At 39.6% G+C, this 19377-nt stretch overlaps 2 protein-coding genes across 2 annotated transcripts; both read right to left on the reverse strand.

Moving 5' to 3' along the window:
- Positions 1–307: 307 nt before the first annotated feature.
- LOC306897532 (palmitoyltransferase ZDHHC3) lies at positions 308–5095 on the reverse strand. Its single transcript, XM_079462357.1, has 9 exons — positions 4924–5095; positions 3481–3569; positions 3104–3177; positions 2782–2894; positions 2418–2479; positions 2133–2262; positions 1915–1987; positions 1350–1494; positions 308–1160 (listed from the first exon to the last, which is right to left on the reverse strand). The coding sequence occupies exons 1-9, from the start codon at positions 5046–5048 to the stop codon at positions 1069–1071; spliced, it is 903 nt and encodes a 300-aa protein (XP_079318483.1). The 5' UTR covers positions 5049–5095; the 3' UTR covers positions 308–1068.
- Positions 5096–5293: 198 nt separating this feature from the next.
- Positions 5294–9434, reverse strand: eif3f (eukaryotic translation initiation factor 3, subunit F). Its single transcript, XM_079463305.1, has 8 exons — positions 8851–9434; positions 8586–8656; positions 8121–8200; positions 7849–7986; positions 7550–7641; positions 7319–7455; positions 5519–5632; positions 5294–5410 (listed from the first exon to the last, which is right to left on the reverse strand). Exons 1-8 carry the CDS (start codon positions 8960–8962, stop codon positions 5333–5335), a joined length of 822 nt encoding a protein of 273 aa, XP_079319431.1. The 5' UTR covers positions 8963–9434; the 3' UTR covers positions 5294–5332.
- Positions 9435–19377: the final 9943 nt, after the last annotated feature.

Genomic DNA, 19377 nt, shown 5'->3' on the forward strand with positions numbered 1-19377 from the left:
ATAACATAAACACGTGATCCGCCATCGGACCAGTCAGAGCACAGCTCGCAGAGCGCGTGTGTGTTCATGAAAGATGTATATGATCCCATATTAATGAGTTCTTGCTCAATTAAATGTGGTGTGCATCAATTAAACATTAATGTTAACCATCCACTACAAACACTTTAAAGGTTGCCACACTGTACGGGCAAGCTCATGTATGCATAATGCAACCACACTTTGCAATGTATTTATCATATGAATTGATACACACCAATAAAGTTTTATCCCTAAATGTTATATAATGTTGTAAAGAGAAACAAAGCCAGAATATGAAAAGACATCTTTTACTTCACTTAAGTCGGAGCAGCACAAATCCACTGATAAATTACAATAAATATCAATGTAAACAGTATCAATATACATGGTTCGTTTGTTATGTACACACATCCCTCAAGCTGTCAAACATTATCAATAGAAACCAAATAAAAAAGCACTCCGACGTAGTCCTGTACCCTGAAAATGCAGCAACAATTCATCAGAAACTGAAATAAAAGGTATAAAATACATCTTTATATACAATCCAAATTTGTAAAATGGAGTACAGTCCATGTACTTGAACAGGCTAAAACACAATACAGAACGAAAGAGACCCATTGCATTTACCTGAAATAAAAACGTCTGTTCGTTTAAAAAAATAACGACCTAGTGTAAGTCAGTTTGCATTACACAGCCTGTCAGTGTTCAGATACATAGAAGTCGGGGAAAGGTTAGAAGGAGAGAAAACAACAAACTTCTTTGAACATTATAATCTGACAGCGAACCATTAAATGGCCACTTAAAGAGACGAGAAATCATGATTTAGGCAAAAACTAAAGGGGATATAGTGTTTGCACAACGTTTGTCCTGATAAGAAGCTTGAAACAGTTTGTGTTCAAGAACCAAAAGCAGCATTCTTCATCCTAATAAAATCTCCCTTTTTATTCATTATAATAAAATGAGTGAATCTGCACTTGGCACCACAACATTCACAGTGTTCTTAACATGAAACTAATGGAACGTTAGAAAAGAGCCGATGCCAGAGACACTTTACACATCATAGTCAGGAAGTGCAGAATAACTGATGCCACCAGCAGAGGGAGGGGCAGAATGAAGTGGGAACAGCCAACATAGTATTGATCCTAAAAATGCAAGAGAGACGCAGTAAAGCAACTTATATATGGCATTTAAGGTTGTGCATGCAGCCTAGTTGCTTGTGATTTGTTACACACTTTGTTGTAAACAATATTAACATAAGTAGCAAAGATTTAACGTGATTGTGTTTCTGACAACTGATATTAACCATCTGTAGTTCACATAAATAAACTTACCGCGTCCAAACACCTCCCTCAGCAATGCGATTTTGGGTTTTCTCGTGTGTGCAACATGTGTCGGTTGGGTGTTGGTGGACTTGTCTTTCATCAGCCTGTTTCTCATCTGCTCGATCGGCGTCTCATCTGTTATAATGGACACCAGCTTGAAACGAGTGAAAGAGAAAGACAAAAGCACATATAACCTTCAACACTTGGTATCAAGATTTAGCTTCCAATAGGAAAAAAACGTACTCAAGGCAGATCAAGGTTTAAGTATGCTTAGGTTTCAGGCGTTGCAATATGCAGGAATCTTTTCTTTTTTATAAATCGAAATCAATACGAAATATGACAATGCCTTTGCAGTAAAGGTGCCTATATGGTATACATCTGATGATATATATCCTTGCAAATCAATAGACAATTATTACAACGACAACATTGAACATTGAGAAATGATTAGAGACATTTTCTAATCATAAATTTAAAGAAAATCGATATTGGTATTCTATAAAAAAAATTAAATTCTACTTTATTCCATTTTTATTAATAAAGTTATAATGGGACAAGTAATGTTCATACATACCTGGTCATAAAAAATAACCAAGACAAAAACCCCAAACAGTATAGACTCCACCAACAGAATAATATAATGTGCCCTGTGGAACAAAAGATGAAGATCTACAGTCAGTGAGCAGGCGTTAATGTTCTCCGGGCTCTTGTGATCATTGGAAAGAAGTCAAAACATGCTAAATGGTAGAGCATCCAATATATAAAGCATCTCAGAAGATATGTGTGACTTACACAATCAGATGTTTACTGCGAGCTTCTTCTCCTTCTCCTTCATCTCCATCTCCATCTCCATCTCTTTCACTCCTTATTCTCCACACCCATGCCGACACCACGAGCGCCATGGAATATAGACTGGCCATGCCTGCAAATCAACAGATACGCAAAGAACAGGTAGACCAGTTTTAAAATCTTTACTAAACTAAAATTATATATCTTACAGGACCAACGGGAAGATCTCAAACGTGGTTGCGTGGATTCAAAAAGCCAATGCGAGTATGTTTCGGAGCTGAACCTTACCTGTGTAGAAAAGGAACTGTATGAAGTATTTCTGATTGAGCTCTCCAACACAGTTATTGATCCTATAAAAGGCACAAACTGTGATCAGAACATTGTCCAATGGGATACAGCATCTCAAGCAAGCGTGATGTTAGACCTGCATACCACATACTATATGCTGCAGAAATATCTGCATGTTATTACGCTGTTCCAAACACAGGATATGTTAGTAAGCTTCATGGGTTGTCTGTGCATTTGATGAGCGATATTTAGTGTTTTGGTTTTTGGGCATTGGGTTTGTTTTGATTGGACTGTTTTTTTAAGCAGATCTGGCAACCCTGAATAAGAGTCGACGTCCTGATGGTAGAGGATAAAGTTGACTGACCACGGGCAGTGATGGTCCATTCGTCTGATGCAGCGCTGACAAACTGTGCAGTGATGGGCACGGGGAGGTCGATACGTCTCACAGCGACTGCACACTGTCCAGCCCTCACAGCCCTGACAAAAACCAACAGGACAAGTAACAAAAACAGATGCAAATCAGGAGCAAATATTGTAAACACTGTGGGTAAGGTTTGGTTTCTCCGATTCCCACATAAATGTAGAAAAACAACAGTAAGAGAAACAAAACAAAAGTGTAAGTGTACACAGAAACAACTTTAATCCAGTTGCATGAGTAATAGATCAAGAAGAGAAACTGAACGTACTCTGTCATTAAGCCGGTTAGACTGGGACCTCAAGTCAGAAAAGTCGATGGCTGTTTCGGGCAGAGGAACCATACCTACAAAGACAATCGACTGTTATCACACCCACAGACTAAACTAAAACATGCATCAATGTTTGATCAGACATATAGATTTATCAGAAAACGAATTGAAACAAGCAGTAGGTGATGGTGACATTATGACATCTGTATGAAGGACGCAGAGTGACTTTAGTTTTAATGACTTGATACAGAAAGGTCAATGGTGACTGATTGTTGTGCATATGAACCACAGAGCCGGAATGAATCCGATAATAAGATCAAACCCGTTTGGGCCGTAAATAACAAGAAATGGCCATTGTCAGCCCCAAGAACACTCACCAGGGTCAGAGAACACCGCTTTAGAATGGCACGCCAGCAGTAGTAACAGAATAATATTAAACACAGATCCATGGAGAGTGCACCATACACTAAACACAAAGAAAAGAAATAAAAAACAACAAATGTGACTCAAAACTTCCAGGTAGTACATACAGTCCAGGGTCCCGTAGAGTTTTGTTCCAACCTAAATCACACCTGCGTAAAATGTTGAATGTGTTTGATCAGGGTTTTAACTGGACTGGAGATGTACAGCCCTAGAACAGTGCCTTACAAAAAATAAAAATAAACACTATGGTAGTATCATGGTACAGTGATGGCATCAGATGGTAATACCATGGTACTGATGCATGCCATGGTACTGAATGATTACCATACTTGTACCATGGTCTTTGTATGGTACTATACAAGGATGCACTGATACGATATTTCTGGCCGACACTGCTCGCTTTTTCACTAAAATTGATTATTTATTTAAATCTAAAACAAGCCTCTGGTTCACGCGCATCCGAGAGATGACGGAAGCTAGACATCAAAGTTAATGGCGCTGTCCACATGGAAATGTTTCTTAAACAAACGCATGGATTCGCTTCAGAAGACCTTTGTTAAGACCACGGAGCCGTGTCGAGCAGTTCTCTGATCGATGGATGCAGTTTTTGAAGCTTCAAAAAGTCAACACTCGTTGGCTCCCATTCAACCGCTTGGTTGTGATACGTGATAACCCAGACTGCATTGTTCTTCAAGAAGAAAACCATATTCAGTCAGGAAACCTTGAGGGTGATTAAAACATATGGGAATTTTGATTTGCTAGTAAAGTATCCCTTTAAGCTATGAATTAGAACCAAAAATAAGACAATAGGGCAACTTTACTTTTGATTTGTTATTCGCCGCCTTCATGCCACAACCCGTACATAGGTTAGATGAATTAGAAATCGGCCATTAAATATCTGTAGCGATGTATCAGTGCATCTCTAGTACCATGATACATATCCTAATAATTTCAGTGCCAACAATGATTGAGACAACAAATCTACAAACATGCTTTATCTTTTAGTGCCTTGATAGTCATACCCTTAAGAAAAGGAACCAAGGTTTTATTGTAGTAAACGCGTAGGAACCATTTGGTGATCAAGTAGCATCTCGATCTCAAATATGATACAACCAGAAACCCTAAACCTGATGTAAAAAGAGACCGGCAGCGTAGTAGTAACAAGACGCTGAATGGTGCACTACTGCAAGAATGGCAACGACGTGGGTCTATAACTTGCATTTATTCAAACGCAAAGAAATGCGATTACAAAGTCAGCAAGCACAGTAGTTTTGAATACGCATTACTTCGGCTGATGTTATGGGAGATTGCATAGAACAATAATAAACAGATGAGCACATCAAATGCGGCTACCGTTACGTGCTCCAAACATCAAGCATTGCGATATAAACACTCACCTTCCGGAATACGCGGGGATCAATACGTATTGTATCACGACATAGTCGGCATAAAAAACGCTGAAATAAGTTAAAATGAGACAGATGAAACCGCACGGGTCACGCCGACAGCGGAACGCAGCCATCTTTCCATCGGCGGTCTTCCTGGTGACGTCATTGATTTACCGAGCATGACGTATGCCTACTTGTCCGCTGACAGCATCAAAACAGACGTCATTACGGTCCACGGGCTAACGTTTTGGGTCTTCTGTCTGTCTTTTCCAACAGCTTATGTAATGTCGGTTTCTTTTAGATAGTTAAACGTAATGTTATTTTTCACAGGTTGTCAGGATAAAACGGATAAACACAGTTAACAAATATCACACAAAGGTTGTTGGAATGACAAACAGGTTTTATTTTTTATTTCCATCTACAGAACAACTAGTTTCTCATTGAGCGAGATCTGAGCTTGAGTGAGATTGGCCAGGTAGGTCACCATCAGCAGATCCTGCGAGAAACAGAAAGGTTTAAGCATTTCAGAAGCACCGGCACAACTTTTTCTCAGTTTAACATGTTAAAGCATGTCAAATACGCAATATTTCAGAATGTCACTCACATTAATGTTGGAGTTCAACATGCTTTCAAAGTCTTCTGCGGAGATCTTGGGCACTTTGTTCACAAGATCCATCAGGTAGCGACCGACACTGTTATCTGCCATCACCTTACCAGACTAGAATAAGAAATGTTATTTTTTTCAGATTGTTTAGTAATCAGAAAAAAGCACTGGCTAAAGCGGAGCACTGGCTAAAGCGGAGCACTGGACAAAGCGGAGCACTGGACAAAGCGGAGCACTGGCTAAAGCGGAGCACTGGACAAAGCGGAGCACTGGACAAAGCGGAGCACTGGACAAAGAGGAGCACTGGACAAAGAGGAGCACTGGACAAAGAGGAGCACTGGACAAAGAGGAGCACTGGACAAAGGGGAGCACTGGACAAAGCGGAGCACTGGACAAAGCGGAGCACTGGACAAAGAGGAGCACTGGACAAAGCGGAGCACTGGACAAAGAGGAGCACTGGACAAAGAGGAGCACTGGACAAAGCGGAGCACTGGACAAAGCGGAGCACTGGACAAAGCGGAGCACTGGACAAAGAGGAGCACTGGACAAAGAGGAGCACTGGACCAAGCGGAGCACTGGACAAAGCGGAGCACTGGACAAAGCGGAGCACTGGACAAAGCGGAGCACTGGACAAAGCGGAGCACTGGCTAAAGCGGAGCACTGGCTAAAGCGGAGCACTGGACAAAGCGGAGCACTGGACAAAGCGGAGCACTGGACAAAGCGGAGCACTGGCTAAAGCGGAGCACTGGCTAAAGCGGAGCACTGGCTAAAGCGGAGCACTGGATAAAGCGGAGCACTGGATAAAGCGGAGCACTGGACAAAGCGGAGCACTGGACAAAGCGGAGCACTGGCTAAAGCGGAGCACTGGACAAAGCGGAGCACTGGACAAAGCGGAGCACTGGCTAAAGCGGAGCACTGGCTAAAGCGGAGCACTGGACAAAGCGGAGCACTGGTTCAAGCGGAGCACTGGACAAAGCGGAGCACTGGCTAAAGCGGAGCACTGGACAAAGCGGAGCACTGGACAAAGCGGAGCACTGGCTAAAGCGGAGCACTGGCTAAAGCGGAGCACTAGACAAAGCGGAGCACTGGTTCAAGCGGAGCACTGGACAAAGCGGAGCACTGGACAAAGCGGAGCACTGGACAAAGCGGAGCACTGGACAGCGCGGAGCACCGGACAAAGCGGAGCACCGGACAAAGCGGAGCACCGGACAAAGCGGAGCACCGGACAATGCGGAGCACCGGACAAAGCGGAGCACCGGACAAAGCGGAGCACTGGCTAAAGCGGAGCACTGGACAAAGCGGAGCACTGGACAAAGAGGAGCACTGGACAAAGAGGAGCACTGGACAAAGAGGAGCACTGGACAAAGCGGAGCACTGGACAAAGCGGAGCACTGGCTAAAGCGGAGCACTGGCTAAAGCGGAGCACTGGACAAAGCGGAGCACTGGACAAAGCGGAGCACTGGACAAAGCGGAGCAGGTTTTGATCAAACTAAAATTATGTATATAAAAGGAATCCAACTATTGAAACCTTCCAGTCTATTGTATGAAAATACTGAAAACGTAGTTGGATATTGCTTAAATTCATGGATAAAATATATATATATGCAGATGCAAGAACTGGGTCACATCATGTTTCTCCTGTTTTAACCACGTTTTGACAAACTAATTTTAAAGTTGTCATATAGCTGTTGTAGTCACTCACGTGCAAAGATATTTTAGAAGAATTAACAAAATACAGTTTAAAATTCATTGTTAAGTAATAACTGTAAACTCTAAGTAATCTTCTAAAGAGACACTCACCATAACATCCTCTATATATGTAAGCACTGTGGATAGCATTTCCTGGATGCGTCCAGCGGCACCGCCCACCTGGGCCAGATCTGTGGTCAGTCCGTTGGTGCGATTGGGAGCAGCTCGAGTTCTTTGTAGGAGGTCAACTGCCAAGAGATGGGTTTTATCCATTATTAGAATGCACTCTTAAGTAGTAACTAGCGAAATTCATTGCATTTTGTAAATGGGATATTATCTGACCTCCAATGCGCTCTGTGTCATAGTAAATATACTTGACTGTCAGTGGGGTGAACATGACACCAACTGTCTTGCCTGGGACACCCATCTGTGAACTACAAGCACAAAGAAGCAAAAAGTCAATGTGGGGACAAATTTGCCTGGTTGTGAGCATTTCATCCAAATATCTCTCCGTGTTCATCAGAAGAAAGCAATTTATACAGATTTGGAACAACTCAAATGGGAGGAAATTAAAGTAAATATTAACTGAAAAAATGACGAATACACAATGTGAACGAGAAGAGAAAGACAGGACAACCGACCTGACGTAGGCACGGATGTTCATTTTGTTGCTCTGAAGTGCCGTGTCCACTGTGAGGTGAATGGGATTTGAAGCCTCTCGGCTGTAATACTCGTGAATCAGAACAGAGTGCTCTGTGATGTCAAATCCAGTGGCATACCTATAAAAGAGGCAAGATGAACCTTTGTAAGCATATTCTTTAACATGATCAGAGACAGTATGAATGCAAAGACACCACAATGGGTTAGTGCATTGTACGGGCACTGGTCGAGAAGCCCAATTGTGACCACATACCATCCAATAATAACTTCACTCGGTGAAACCTTCTTATGCAGCTCATACATGTTCTTGGCAAACTCCATGTCCACAGCAACCTAGAAGAGATACACAAAAGAGGTCAACGGGTGGCAATAATAGAGGTTTTGCATCAATAAATACTTCAAGCAACTACATATAAATGTTCAAGTATCAGCCCATGTTTAAAAAATAAATGGACTGTTGAAACATTACTTTGTTTTGTACTAAGAATACACAAAATGTAAGACTACAATAACCATTCGACCTAAGTGCTTAATAACTTTAGAACATTGTAATACCATATTATTTAAAGTACCAAAGGGAACCACGTAAAGCTTGTGAAATATAACTATGAAAATCATTCATTAACACGTTATATACCAAACTACCATGGTATTAACAATTGGCATCATCTCTGTGCCATTGTACCCCCAGCACCACCACATTATTGTTTTGTCTCACCTCATCTTCAGACTCATTGTGAGGAACAGAGAAGCAGTTGGTGACTTCAACTGAATGTTTTTCTATGGTTCCTGCGAGACACAAATTAAACAATTGAAATAATGATAAAGACAATATATGATAAATGACCATCTAGCACATGATCGCATATTCAATGCACTCCAGTTATCCTGATCGCCTACAACACATGCTTCACAACACAACGACGCGTGTTGCCATTTTTAAACGCAACCCGTTCAAATACGCGTCGAATTAAACGTCTCACCCAATAATGTTCCGATAACACGACTTGCCCCTTCATTTCTGCGCTCGTAGGAGTCAACTATCGATGCTAAAACCACCGGGTGGATCTTCACAAGCGGGCCGTGCACCGCCATGATTTCGTAGAGGAAGTGGAGGATGGTGGACACTCGCCGAAGAAGAAGCGCGAATAGTCTGCGCAGGTTCTGTGATGTCGCCCCCTCGCGGATGGAGACAGCCGACTGAGTCAATTACATTTGTATTATGTCAATTCCTCTCGAGAAAGACCGAGTGAAAGGGCACGAGATAAACAATAAGAACAGAAGACAATAATATATCAACATACGGCATCCAGCTAGAGTATCAGACATTGCCGTGTACTGCAAACACGTGGCTTAACACGTTGCCCCAGCAGATGGCGATTGAGTTCATAAATCTTCAGTGCATTAAATGTACCAAAGCAGTTTTCAAATACCACTAAATCTAACTTTACACATTACATTAAAATGCTGCCATCTCTTGTTATAAATACCAAATGTCTGTAGACCTAGACCAGACGTTTATTACACCGAAGGATTTGCATCCAATTTCAATGTGTGTAGTGACAATAAAGATTCCATCCCAGTCCATTCCATTATATGACAATACAAATTTAGGTAAAATCATAGCATGAGATATGAAAAATCTGGGAATTTTCCTGTTTATAGATTTAATTTTTGATGTAGCATTCGGTGCACTTTTTAAATCACATACAGCCACAATAACCAATTAAGCCAATATGCAAATGTCTGCCGCTTCTGGGTGGTCAACTGTGTGACTCAATGATTTATGAACAACATTTGTACAACAGGCAGATAGCCTACCTGAAACGCCATTATTGTTCTCAACCATAACTTGTTGTGCCATCGGGTAATGCCTGCCAGTCAAGTTGGTTGATTTAGTTGGCTCAATCGGCGATGTTGCCTAGAGGCCTCACCGTTTCCATATTATTTAAATATTTAGAAGCATGTTTAAAAATTAAAATTTACCACTGAATTCAAATGAAAAAAACACGCTGATACCTGTTTAGCAAAAATCTGGCAATTATTTGCATTTTCCACACAAAATATGGATATTTATTAACTAATTTTATCACAAGGTGAACCTACATGCGTGTCAGGCACTTTGGACAAAAAGCATCTGCCAAATGTATAAATGGGTATAATATTTGCATTTGGAGCAAGTGTTCATTTTATAACCGACTGAGTCTCTCTGAGGTGAGACCGACGTTCGGACAAAACAGGCTCTAAATGGTGGCACACAGCTGCCCTACATTTAACCATCTGTCTATTTGCACTGCCAACAGACTATTCTGCCCCGCACTTTTAGCTGTATGCTTCGTGTCAATATTGGGTTTTGGAAGATATTGTGTCGTATTGGAATGTGGCTTAGTTCGTCAGATAAATCATGCAGAGAGAGATACTGTTATCTGATGACTGCCTGTCCAATTATCTGTTTTCACACATCACCGCATCGACGATTTTTCACTCAGGGGTCAACAAGTGGAAAAGCAAATTGAACAAAATTCCATTACTCTCTCCGCCACAGTGAGAAAGTTCTTGCGTAGGCTATTTTAATGATGATCTGCTAGTTGGTGGAAATCCTATTGCTGTGCAAAATACAGGACTTTAATATATTTTTATATCCACTACCTACTTTTGCTTTTATAAAATAATTATTTTTAAAATCAAAAATTGTAAAGCAACACACCTCACACATCTTTCAACACTTTTTTCAGTATTGTGCTTCATTGCACACTGTGGCTTCTTTTGCTTGTTGAGCGAGTTGACATGTTCGAGGACACAAATGTGTTGAAAATCTGTGACACAATGCATAAAGAAATAAGGATAATTGACCACAAACTGACATCAGGCCCTATACGTTTTCTTTCCCAAAATAAAATAATTTACACACACCTCAAGTTGTTCCAAATCTGTATACATTTCTTTGTTCTGATGAACACAGAGAAAGATATTTGGAAGAATGCTTGTAACCAAACTTTCCTTGGCCACCATTGACACGTTGTCACGGTTACGCCGCAGGAACCACATTGGCTCATTTCGGATGTGCCCAATGAACATCACAGTAAACACGGATCGTGCTGTTATCGCCGCTGTAACCAAACTCCAGAAAGGCCAATCCATCAATCACTAAGCAAAAATACTGATAAGAACAGTCATAGTCACTAATGACAACAGTGATTATTGATTTTCAGTTTAGTGCACTAAGTGCCGGGCCTCCGCGCTATACAGTGCTCTCACTGGCAGCTCAGAGACAGTCCAGCAAATCCCTGCTGGTTCACAGATTGGCCCGTAATGTATTTTTAATGTCACCGAATCACTCATTCATGTTTTGGATCTTGGCTTTTATTGGCACATTGATTTCGTGGAACGTATTGCCCACTCTCTCCCTCTCTCGCCCAGGCCACCATAAACTTGGATTTTCCTCACACGCGAAGCATTGAAGTATGCACAGTCAATTAAATATGTGCTTCTCGCTATCGTGGTAAGCACTGAATCTGCAAATGAGGCCAAGGCAGAGTGGGCTTGCTGCTTTGATAAGCCTCATAAGGCCATCTCCTACGTTGGTCCTTCAAATAGCCGGTAAAAAAAAGAATCGCAGACAATTTGACCAAATTGCAATAAAATATGTTTCATGCTGGCTAGCGTTCAAACCAATATTATGATAATAAGATGTTCAGCTGGACATTGTTGCCATGTTACAGCCGAGTAGCCATCAGACGTGTAATATTTTTACAGTTTTACTGTTATCTTGTTAGAAGCTAATGTTCTCCTCATGCTCCACTGCTCCATTTGCTCCAACGCTTATCTGTAGCATTACCTGAGTCATGAATGATGTTAATCTGAATATTTGAGTTGCTGTGTTTTTTTTTCCTAACAGAGACATATAGCGAGAAGGATATTTCAGACAACCTTTACCAACCTTGTCTTAAACCGCTAAATAATATAGATAAATAACTTAGATAATTATATGATATTTTTAATTTACTTTAACACCAAGGCTTAAGAGGTCCTGTGTATGTATGTACTGAATAAAAAAGGTGCTGCATGATGTCATAAAATTCCTGAATTGTTCCATAAAGAACATTTAAAACCAAAATAACCTTTTTGTTCCTTATAGTGAAAAAATGTTCTTCAAAGAATAAACAATATGGACAGTGTATTATTTTAGAGATCTTTAAGTGAATGGGTATTTGCAGAACCAAAAATGGTTCTTTAATGTCATCGCAGTGAAGAAACGTTGAGCACAATTTATAAGAGTGTGTTATGGTTTACTTGTCAAATGAAATAATGCTAACTGGCTATACAACATTAACACTTTTCAGTATTTTTTAAGAAACAATCAGGAAATAAAATGGCAAGGTATCTTTTTTAGACTACATAACAGTTACATGCCACAGTTACAATCACAAGGACATTTGCCCTTTAATAAAAATGACCTGAATGAATTAAAATGCAGAAAAAAGCTTATGTAGGCTACAGTAATTGCATTCCATCTTATTACATCCCATCCCATCCCAACCTATGCGATTCTACTCTATTCTATTCCATTCTATTCTATTCTATTCTATTCCATTCCATTCCATTCCATTCCATTCCATTCCATTCCATTCCATTCCATTCCATCCCATCCCATCCCATCCCAACCTATGCGATTCTACTCTATTCTATTCCATTCTATTCTATTCTATTCTATTCCATTCCATTCCATTCCATTCCATTCCATTCCATTCCATTCCATTCCATCCCATCCCATCCCATCCCAACCTATGCGATTCTACTCTATTCTATTCCATTCTATTCTATTCTATTCTATTCCATTCCATTCCATTCCATTCCATTCCATTCCATCCCATCCCATCCCATCCCATTCACATGATTATTATTATTGTGAGATAATAAAATGTGGCTAAATGAAGGTCCAGAAATGTTTTAGGCCAATTATAAGAGACTGTTTTTGAATTGTGGGAAATGTTGAGCTGTGGTGTTTCACTGGGCATGCTATTTTGATGCTGTTTTCTAAAACTACTGTTTAAGAGAGATTTGTCATGAAATCAAACTTTTATCTGCACGCTAGGATGTTTGGTGAAGCAAAAAAGCTTTAAATTTTACTTCACTATTTTCTTGCCAGCTGTTGGTAGTAGCCATCTGGCATCTTTACCCGCATGAGAATTTGGTGGTCAAACCTTCTAGGAAAGTCTTTCCTTTGCTGTCCTACATGGCAATGCTGATTGTGCAGTGGGGATTCTGCACCCATTTATTCCATTTGTCTTAAGGACAGATGGCATGCCTCAGTCCACTGCGGTCACCTTCTGTTGAGCACACTAGAGCAGGTGTACACATACTGAGGGTACTCCGAAGTGCTGTGGACACAAATATCAAATGCTGCGCAAGCTAATGTCACATAGATGCATTACCTAAGTCTGAGAGGGTGAAATGTTCAACCTTATAATGTGCTAATAATCAAGGCAGAGCTATTTGGACTTCTGTATTATTTTGTGGGAACCATTGCTGTAGGGATGGACGTTTAAAATATCCTGCAGATGATGCTCATATGCATTCTGGTAAACAATTACAGTCTTCTGGGATGGATCAGGTAAATTGGAAACATGTTATCCCCTCCAGACTGTGGAGGAGGTGCTGAAGGATGAGTCCTATCATTTCATTTTGGAGGTTTCCATGGGCAGAAGCCAACATTGTTTGGTGGCCGCTGAAAGTCATTGTCTAGTGTTATTTACACATGCAATGCCAATTTTGCTTTATGTAATGAATAGGTATTGGTTTTGGGATTTGATTCTGCAAACAACAATCACAGCACAGATTTGCAATTGCTTGAAGAAATATAATTTTAAAGGTTAAAGGTGAGTGCCAACGTTGAGGGTTTGAGTCAACAAATGCACAAGTGCATACAGGTCTTCGAAAGACATTTATTTAACATGGACAACACATAACTCAATAACCCTAGAGGGCGAAACCGAGAACAAACACTTTAACATATCAAAACTTGACTAACATAGAGACCAGGGGCAACAGGGCAAGACAGGGATGCAGACAAACGAACCAGCACAGGACAGCAAACACAAGGGCATTAAATAGGAGAGGAACAAAAGAGGCATAAGGAGGGCAACAGGTCAAGGGGATAACGGGATAATGAATAAGGAAACAAGGGGGCGGGGCTAAGACAAAAGACATGGGTCTGTCATGACCCATGTCATCATGATGTGACGCCTCCACCAACAGACCATTTTGGGGATAAATGAAAAAAGATACGAAAAGCAGATAACACACAATTCTTTGAAGTCGGCAGATAAGTGCAGACCTCTGGGACAAGGCCTAAATGTTGAGGGATGTTTCTTTTTTAACTATATGTTGGTTCTCTTTGAAATAAAAAATACAAGCCGAAAAAAAACCAGGCATATTTAATTGCAGTTTTCTACTTTGTTTCGAGCTTTGGGATTTTGAAGAAAAGTAAAAACAAGACAAAAGAAACATTAAACAGAACAACATACTCTATGCGCTTAACATTTAAATTTACACATTAAAATTCTTGCCTTGGCATTTTATAGCATTCAGAATGATTGTAACTTACAGAATCTGTTGTTTTCCCCAATATCACTGTACACAGTTTTCTGTCATTTACAGACATTATTATTATCTGCTTGTGTTTAAGCATCACCGATGCGTTGATACCTGATGTATCCTCTCACCTCCCAACACTTGATCCACAGGAGGGCGAGACAGAACCCCATCATCATGTATTTTTTATGCGACTGGAATGTCACAGAGTCCATGGATGTGTGTGCACGCACATGTGTAAATCCATCAGTGTGTACACAAGCATATTTGCTTACGAGCACTGACTCGCCTCCAGTCTGCAGCAGCCTTGCTTATCCACTGTGTGTAGGTGAGGGAGGGCGTGAACTGTGACAAATGATTGGCGCACAAATAAACCCTTCTATTACTGTCAGCCCAACACATGCTAAAGAACATACACAGCACTTGTGCTTTTTTACACTTTAACATTTGAGTCAAAGTGCATTGCAATGCGTAATGCATGGCTTAAACTTATCTTTTGTGATGCACTAGGTTATTTTCAAGTCAAAGTTGGGTCAATAAGGGACAAACGCAACCGTTGGGTGGTTTTTCCGCAAAATGCTGGGATGTTTTAACCCATTGTTGAAACAATTATAAACCATTTTTCTGTGTTAATTTATCCCAACTGCTGGGTTTGTCCCTTATCCAACATGCTAAAACAAATCTGTAATAGTTCAAATTAAATATGTAAAATAAAACTGGCTTTACAGGAATTAAAATTATACTTAAGGGGATAGTTCACCCAAAATTTTTTATTTTGTCATCATTTATTCACCCTCGGGTTGTTTCAAACCTGTGTTTCTTTGTTCTTTTGAACACAAAGAAATATATTTGGAAGAATATGATACATTTACAGTTCTGATATATCCATCACCATAGTAGAAAAAAATATAGTGTTTATCTTTATTGTTCTGTTGAACACAAAATTATATATGTTGAAGAATTTAGGAAAACAAACAGTTTTGTGCACCTTTGACTGCTATTAAATCTTTCTGGATCTGGATGTCCGAGAAGTGTTTATCAGAACAAAGTCATTTATACAGGTATGAAATCACACAAGGGTGACTTAATGATGACAGAATTTTCCTTTTTGGGTGAACTATCCCTTTAAAATCTAGTTGAATTGCATATATATATTTAGTTTAGCCAAATTGAATTCAAACGACAGATAAAGCCAATTTGATTTAACTTTAATTTAATTTTGTATTTTGAGTATTGCTCACAGTGTGCCAAAAATGCAAAATCCTAACAAATTTATATTCTAAACTGAAATTCTTGTATTGATTCTTGGCAGCTGCTTTGCATCAGGATGATATGAGAGAAAGGCCTTCAGAGAAATAATTAAAATGCTGTTTGTGTGCATGCATGGGTCAATGACTGAATATTTAACAATCAAAATTGACAGACATTTGGAAGGCATGAAGGTATGGAGCGATATTAGACTCATTAATTATTCACACGATGTACTGCGTAGCCAGTTTCACATGCATGAAACCAAATTCATGCGCACAAATTATATATATATATATACAGTATATATATATATATATATATATATATATACAGCATATATACACATAAAATATATTTTTCTCCGAAAATACGTCATACAACTGTGCACCAATTTTTCGAAAGTTTAAAATGTACAACATGATCTTTGAATGTGCAAATCGTCACTGACGTGTGAATCGCTTTGGATTTGTGTGTGTGTATTTTCAAGAGACTCTTTGCTGTCCCACCCACTTGAGTTGTCATCCTGTTTAGCCAATCAGATTCAACCTTACCATTCAACATCGTGGTTGAACTGTGAATAATTAATGAGATCAAAATCGCTCCGTATTCTGGAAGTGCAAAGTTTCAATCAAATTGTCTTGAAGTCTCTAATTCAGAAATAATTCTCCAGGTGTGGATTTTGATTCGACGGCGAGCTTTTGAATAGCCACCTGATCTGGATCTGTGGGGTAATATTTGACACGGTGGGAGTTGTGTAAAACAGTTGGCCCTCAGTGAGACACAGTGAGAGATGGAGAGATAAAAATGAGAATGTGATGGACACCCGTTTGAAGACTACGGGAGCTAATGGTCTGTGTAGTTCTGTTTGTTTTCTTCATATCAAGTCCCTGCATCAGATGGTGTTTTTTATATTAATCTATGAGTGTATTACATTTCGCTCCCCTGTGTATCCACTCTCAATTAAAATGATGTATTGTTTATATCTAATGATGTACGCTGCTTGGATTCAAAATAATAATTGGGATGTTATGTATGTCTCTCATTCACAGTCGACAGTACCATTTTGTTTCCCACCATGGTATTCAGTAGTACCCCAGAACAGTTTGGTTACAAACATGTACCAAATATCTTTCTTTGTGTTCAGCCAAACAACAAAGTTTATACAGGTTTGGAATAACTTGAGTGTGAGTAAATGATAACAGAATTGACACTTTCTATTCCTTTAAAATCAGTCATAAAAACACAATGCGCCTCATTCTTGTCCCCTACAGTGGCGAACATCTTTTGCCCATACTTGTGGATAATCCATCTGCAGAGTTGAGAGCGCTCGCGTGTTGATGACTGCAGCGGAGTTCAGCTTGCCCGAGGATGCTCGGCAAACATTATAGTGCACAGTCCTCTATAACATTTGCAAGGTTCATCGCTCATGAAAACCAATAAAAACTGCGACGGAAGTCATTTTCTCCCCCTCTGATAGAATCAACAGCATTTACATTTTTTGGGGAAATTGCAAGAAATTAAAAAAACAAAACAGGTTACCTTATCATCGACGTACTAGACTTTAGCTAAGAAGTTTTACTGACCCTTACAGTGTTTTGTTTTCATGGTAAAGCCGCCCTCTCGCAATCTCCTCTTAAAGGACGACAATGCCATCAGGCATCATATTTGTGACAGAAGCTGGCATGGCTCCTCTGTAAATGAATCCCGCTAGATCCTAACACAGATGGATTTTGAGAACATCCCACAGAACGTAAAGTATGAGTCTTGATTATGTGTCGTATGTAATGTCCCCTTTCAGTCATTTCAATTTGCACTTTACATCTTGATAGAGAACAACCAGGGACGCCGAACTTGAATTACGCTGACGTACCGCAGTCACTATATAAGAAGAATGTGTTCATCAAAACAAGATTTAATGAACCGCAACTAACCAAAATAGCCCACGAAGAAAGCTGGATGGAGAATGAATATAAAATAGCCTCGGGACTGTAAGATTTTGCTTTAGCATTTGATTAATGAGTGATGCTGAGTTGAGGATGTCTCCTGGTGATAATAACTCAGCTCTAACGGAGCATGATCAACATAAATGTCTTTTTATATTTTAAAGTGGTTCTAAGGTTTGTATAGCTATACTCCACTTGAAGGAGGCTTAATATTATTGGCGTGGAACAACATCTACTGTGCTGATAAAGTTAATAATAATGGACGAGGGTGTAAGAGTTGCTGTCACCATCAGCAGACAAAAGACACAGCATGATTTGATTTGTGTTGTGTTGTGTAGTCTGATCCTTGGCAGAAACTTTACTCCGGCTTGCCAAGAATGAAGTCTAATGACCATTTGTGGTGTTACTAGGAATCTCAATACTGTGTTGCTCCAATAATAGCATGCATTCATTTTAAACACCCATAAACTCGACTCTGTTCTCTGTTTCCAGATGGATGAATATCTACAGCAAACTATACAAGATTCTTAACCTTACATCTCATAGTCACCTTTGGCTTGCTGAATGGGGAACATTGAAAATCCGGTTGGTTGATACTGTGTCGGCTTAGGATCAAGGATGTTGAATCTAGTGCCGTGTGTCTCTAAATCACATGTAGCAGTAGGCGATTTCACGGTATCAGTCCATATTGTCGTTTTCATCAGCTGCCTGAGTTATTTGCATTAGCGGCAGGGTCCAGATGGTTTCTGCAGTAGTTATAGATCATGCTCCTTCACTAGATTTATTACATTAAAGTGTTCGTGATGAACTGCGCATTGCCTGACCTCTAGCCTATTAGTGCCCTTGTGACGGTACACTGATTTATCTTCTTCAAGTTACGGTTCTTTAGCTACAACCGATGGGACACAATATTTCATTTGGCAACATTAAGTAAAACCTTTGCAGGGAAATAGAAGGCTGTGCATTTTCTGCATTTGATTTGGAATTAGATTGTTGTTCTCTCTGCATTTATTCATGAGGAAAAATACGGATTGATAAACAAATGTTGAATTTGAAGTCGGTTTACGCAGGATCCGTTCCTTGCTTCGGTCATAAAAAATGATTTTATCCATCATATTTATATCCATCATCCTCCGGTCATGATTGAACGCATCCATCAGTCATCCATCAATCTTCTGTGAAATTCTCCATGAAAGCAAAACCACTGAAGGCAATGGCGCATTCATTTGATTCTCATGTTTAGTTTTCCTGCAATTGTACTGAAATAATTGTCACATTGAACAGGTCATTATTAAGTCATTCTCATAATGTGACAGCAATTATTAAAAAACATTTTTTTTAATATCTCACATCACAGCCTTGATCTTTCCATTTCAATGACCATCAATCAATCATTTATTTATACAAACGAAAAGGTTTGCTGTTGTGTAAGATTTAAATATGTACAATGTAGCAATAAGAACATGTTTTTTCTAAAACATACAATTTTATCACCTCTATTTGTGGTTGTCGCATTTTAATACATGGCTATGTTTTTATTATATGGGGATTGGTTGTATTATCGTAAGCAAGTGCAAAAGTAAAAGTGAGTTTAAATATAAATAAGCCCAATTCCGCCAAATCATTTTTGTCTGACAATATTTGTAAAAAAAATGGTTGGAGTCCAAATGTGAATGTCTGTAATTGCAGAGATTAGAGGTTGGGTTTGAAACAACCCAAATG

This window comes from Barbatula barbatula (genome assembly GCF_947034865.1).
Source record: "Barbatula barbatula genome assembly, chromosome: 8".
In the NCBI taxonomy this organism is placed as follows: domain Eukaryota; kingdom Metazoa; phylum Chordata; class Actinopteri; order Cypriniformes; family Nemacheilidae; genus Barbatula; species Barbatula barbatula.

Bases quoted from the DNA above. Each gene is read 5' to 3' on its own strand.
- LOC306897532 (XM_079462357.1), bottom strand. From the start codon at position 5,048: ATGGCTGCGTTCCGCTGTCGGCGTGACCCGTGCGGTTTCATCTGTCTC. The intron at 3,178-3,480 runs GTGAGTGTTCTT...TTGTCTTTGTAG, and splicing joins AGCGGTGTTCTCTGACCCTG to GTATGGTTCCTCTGCCCGAA. The intron at 1,161-1,349 runs GTAAGTTTATTT...TTGCATTTTTAG, and splicing joins GAGGGAGGTGTTTGGACGCG to GATCAATACTATGTTGGCTG.
- eif3f (XM_079463305.1), bottom strand. From the start codon at position 8,962: ATGGCGGTGCACGGCCCGCTTGTGAAGATCCACCCGGTGGTTTTAGCA. The intron at 8,201-8,585 runs GTGAGACAAAAC...TATCTCTTCTAG, and splicing joins ACAATGAGTCTGAAGATGAG to GTTGCTGTGGACATGGAGTT. The intron at 7,987-8,120 runs GTATGTGGTCAC...CCTCTTTTATAG, and splicing joins AGTGAAGTTATTATTGGATG to GTATGCCACTGGATTTGACA.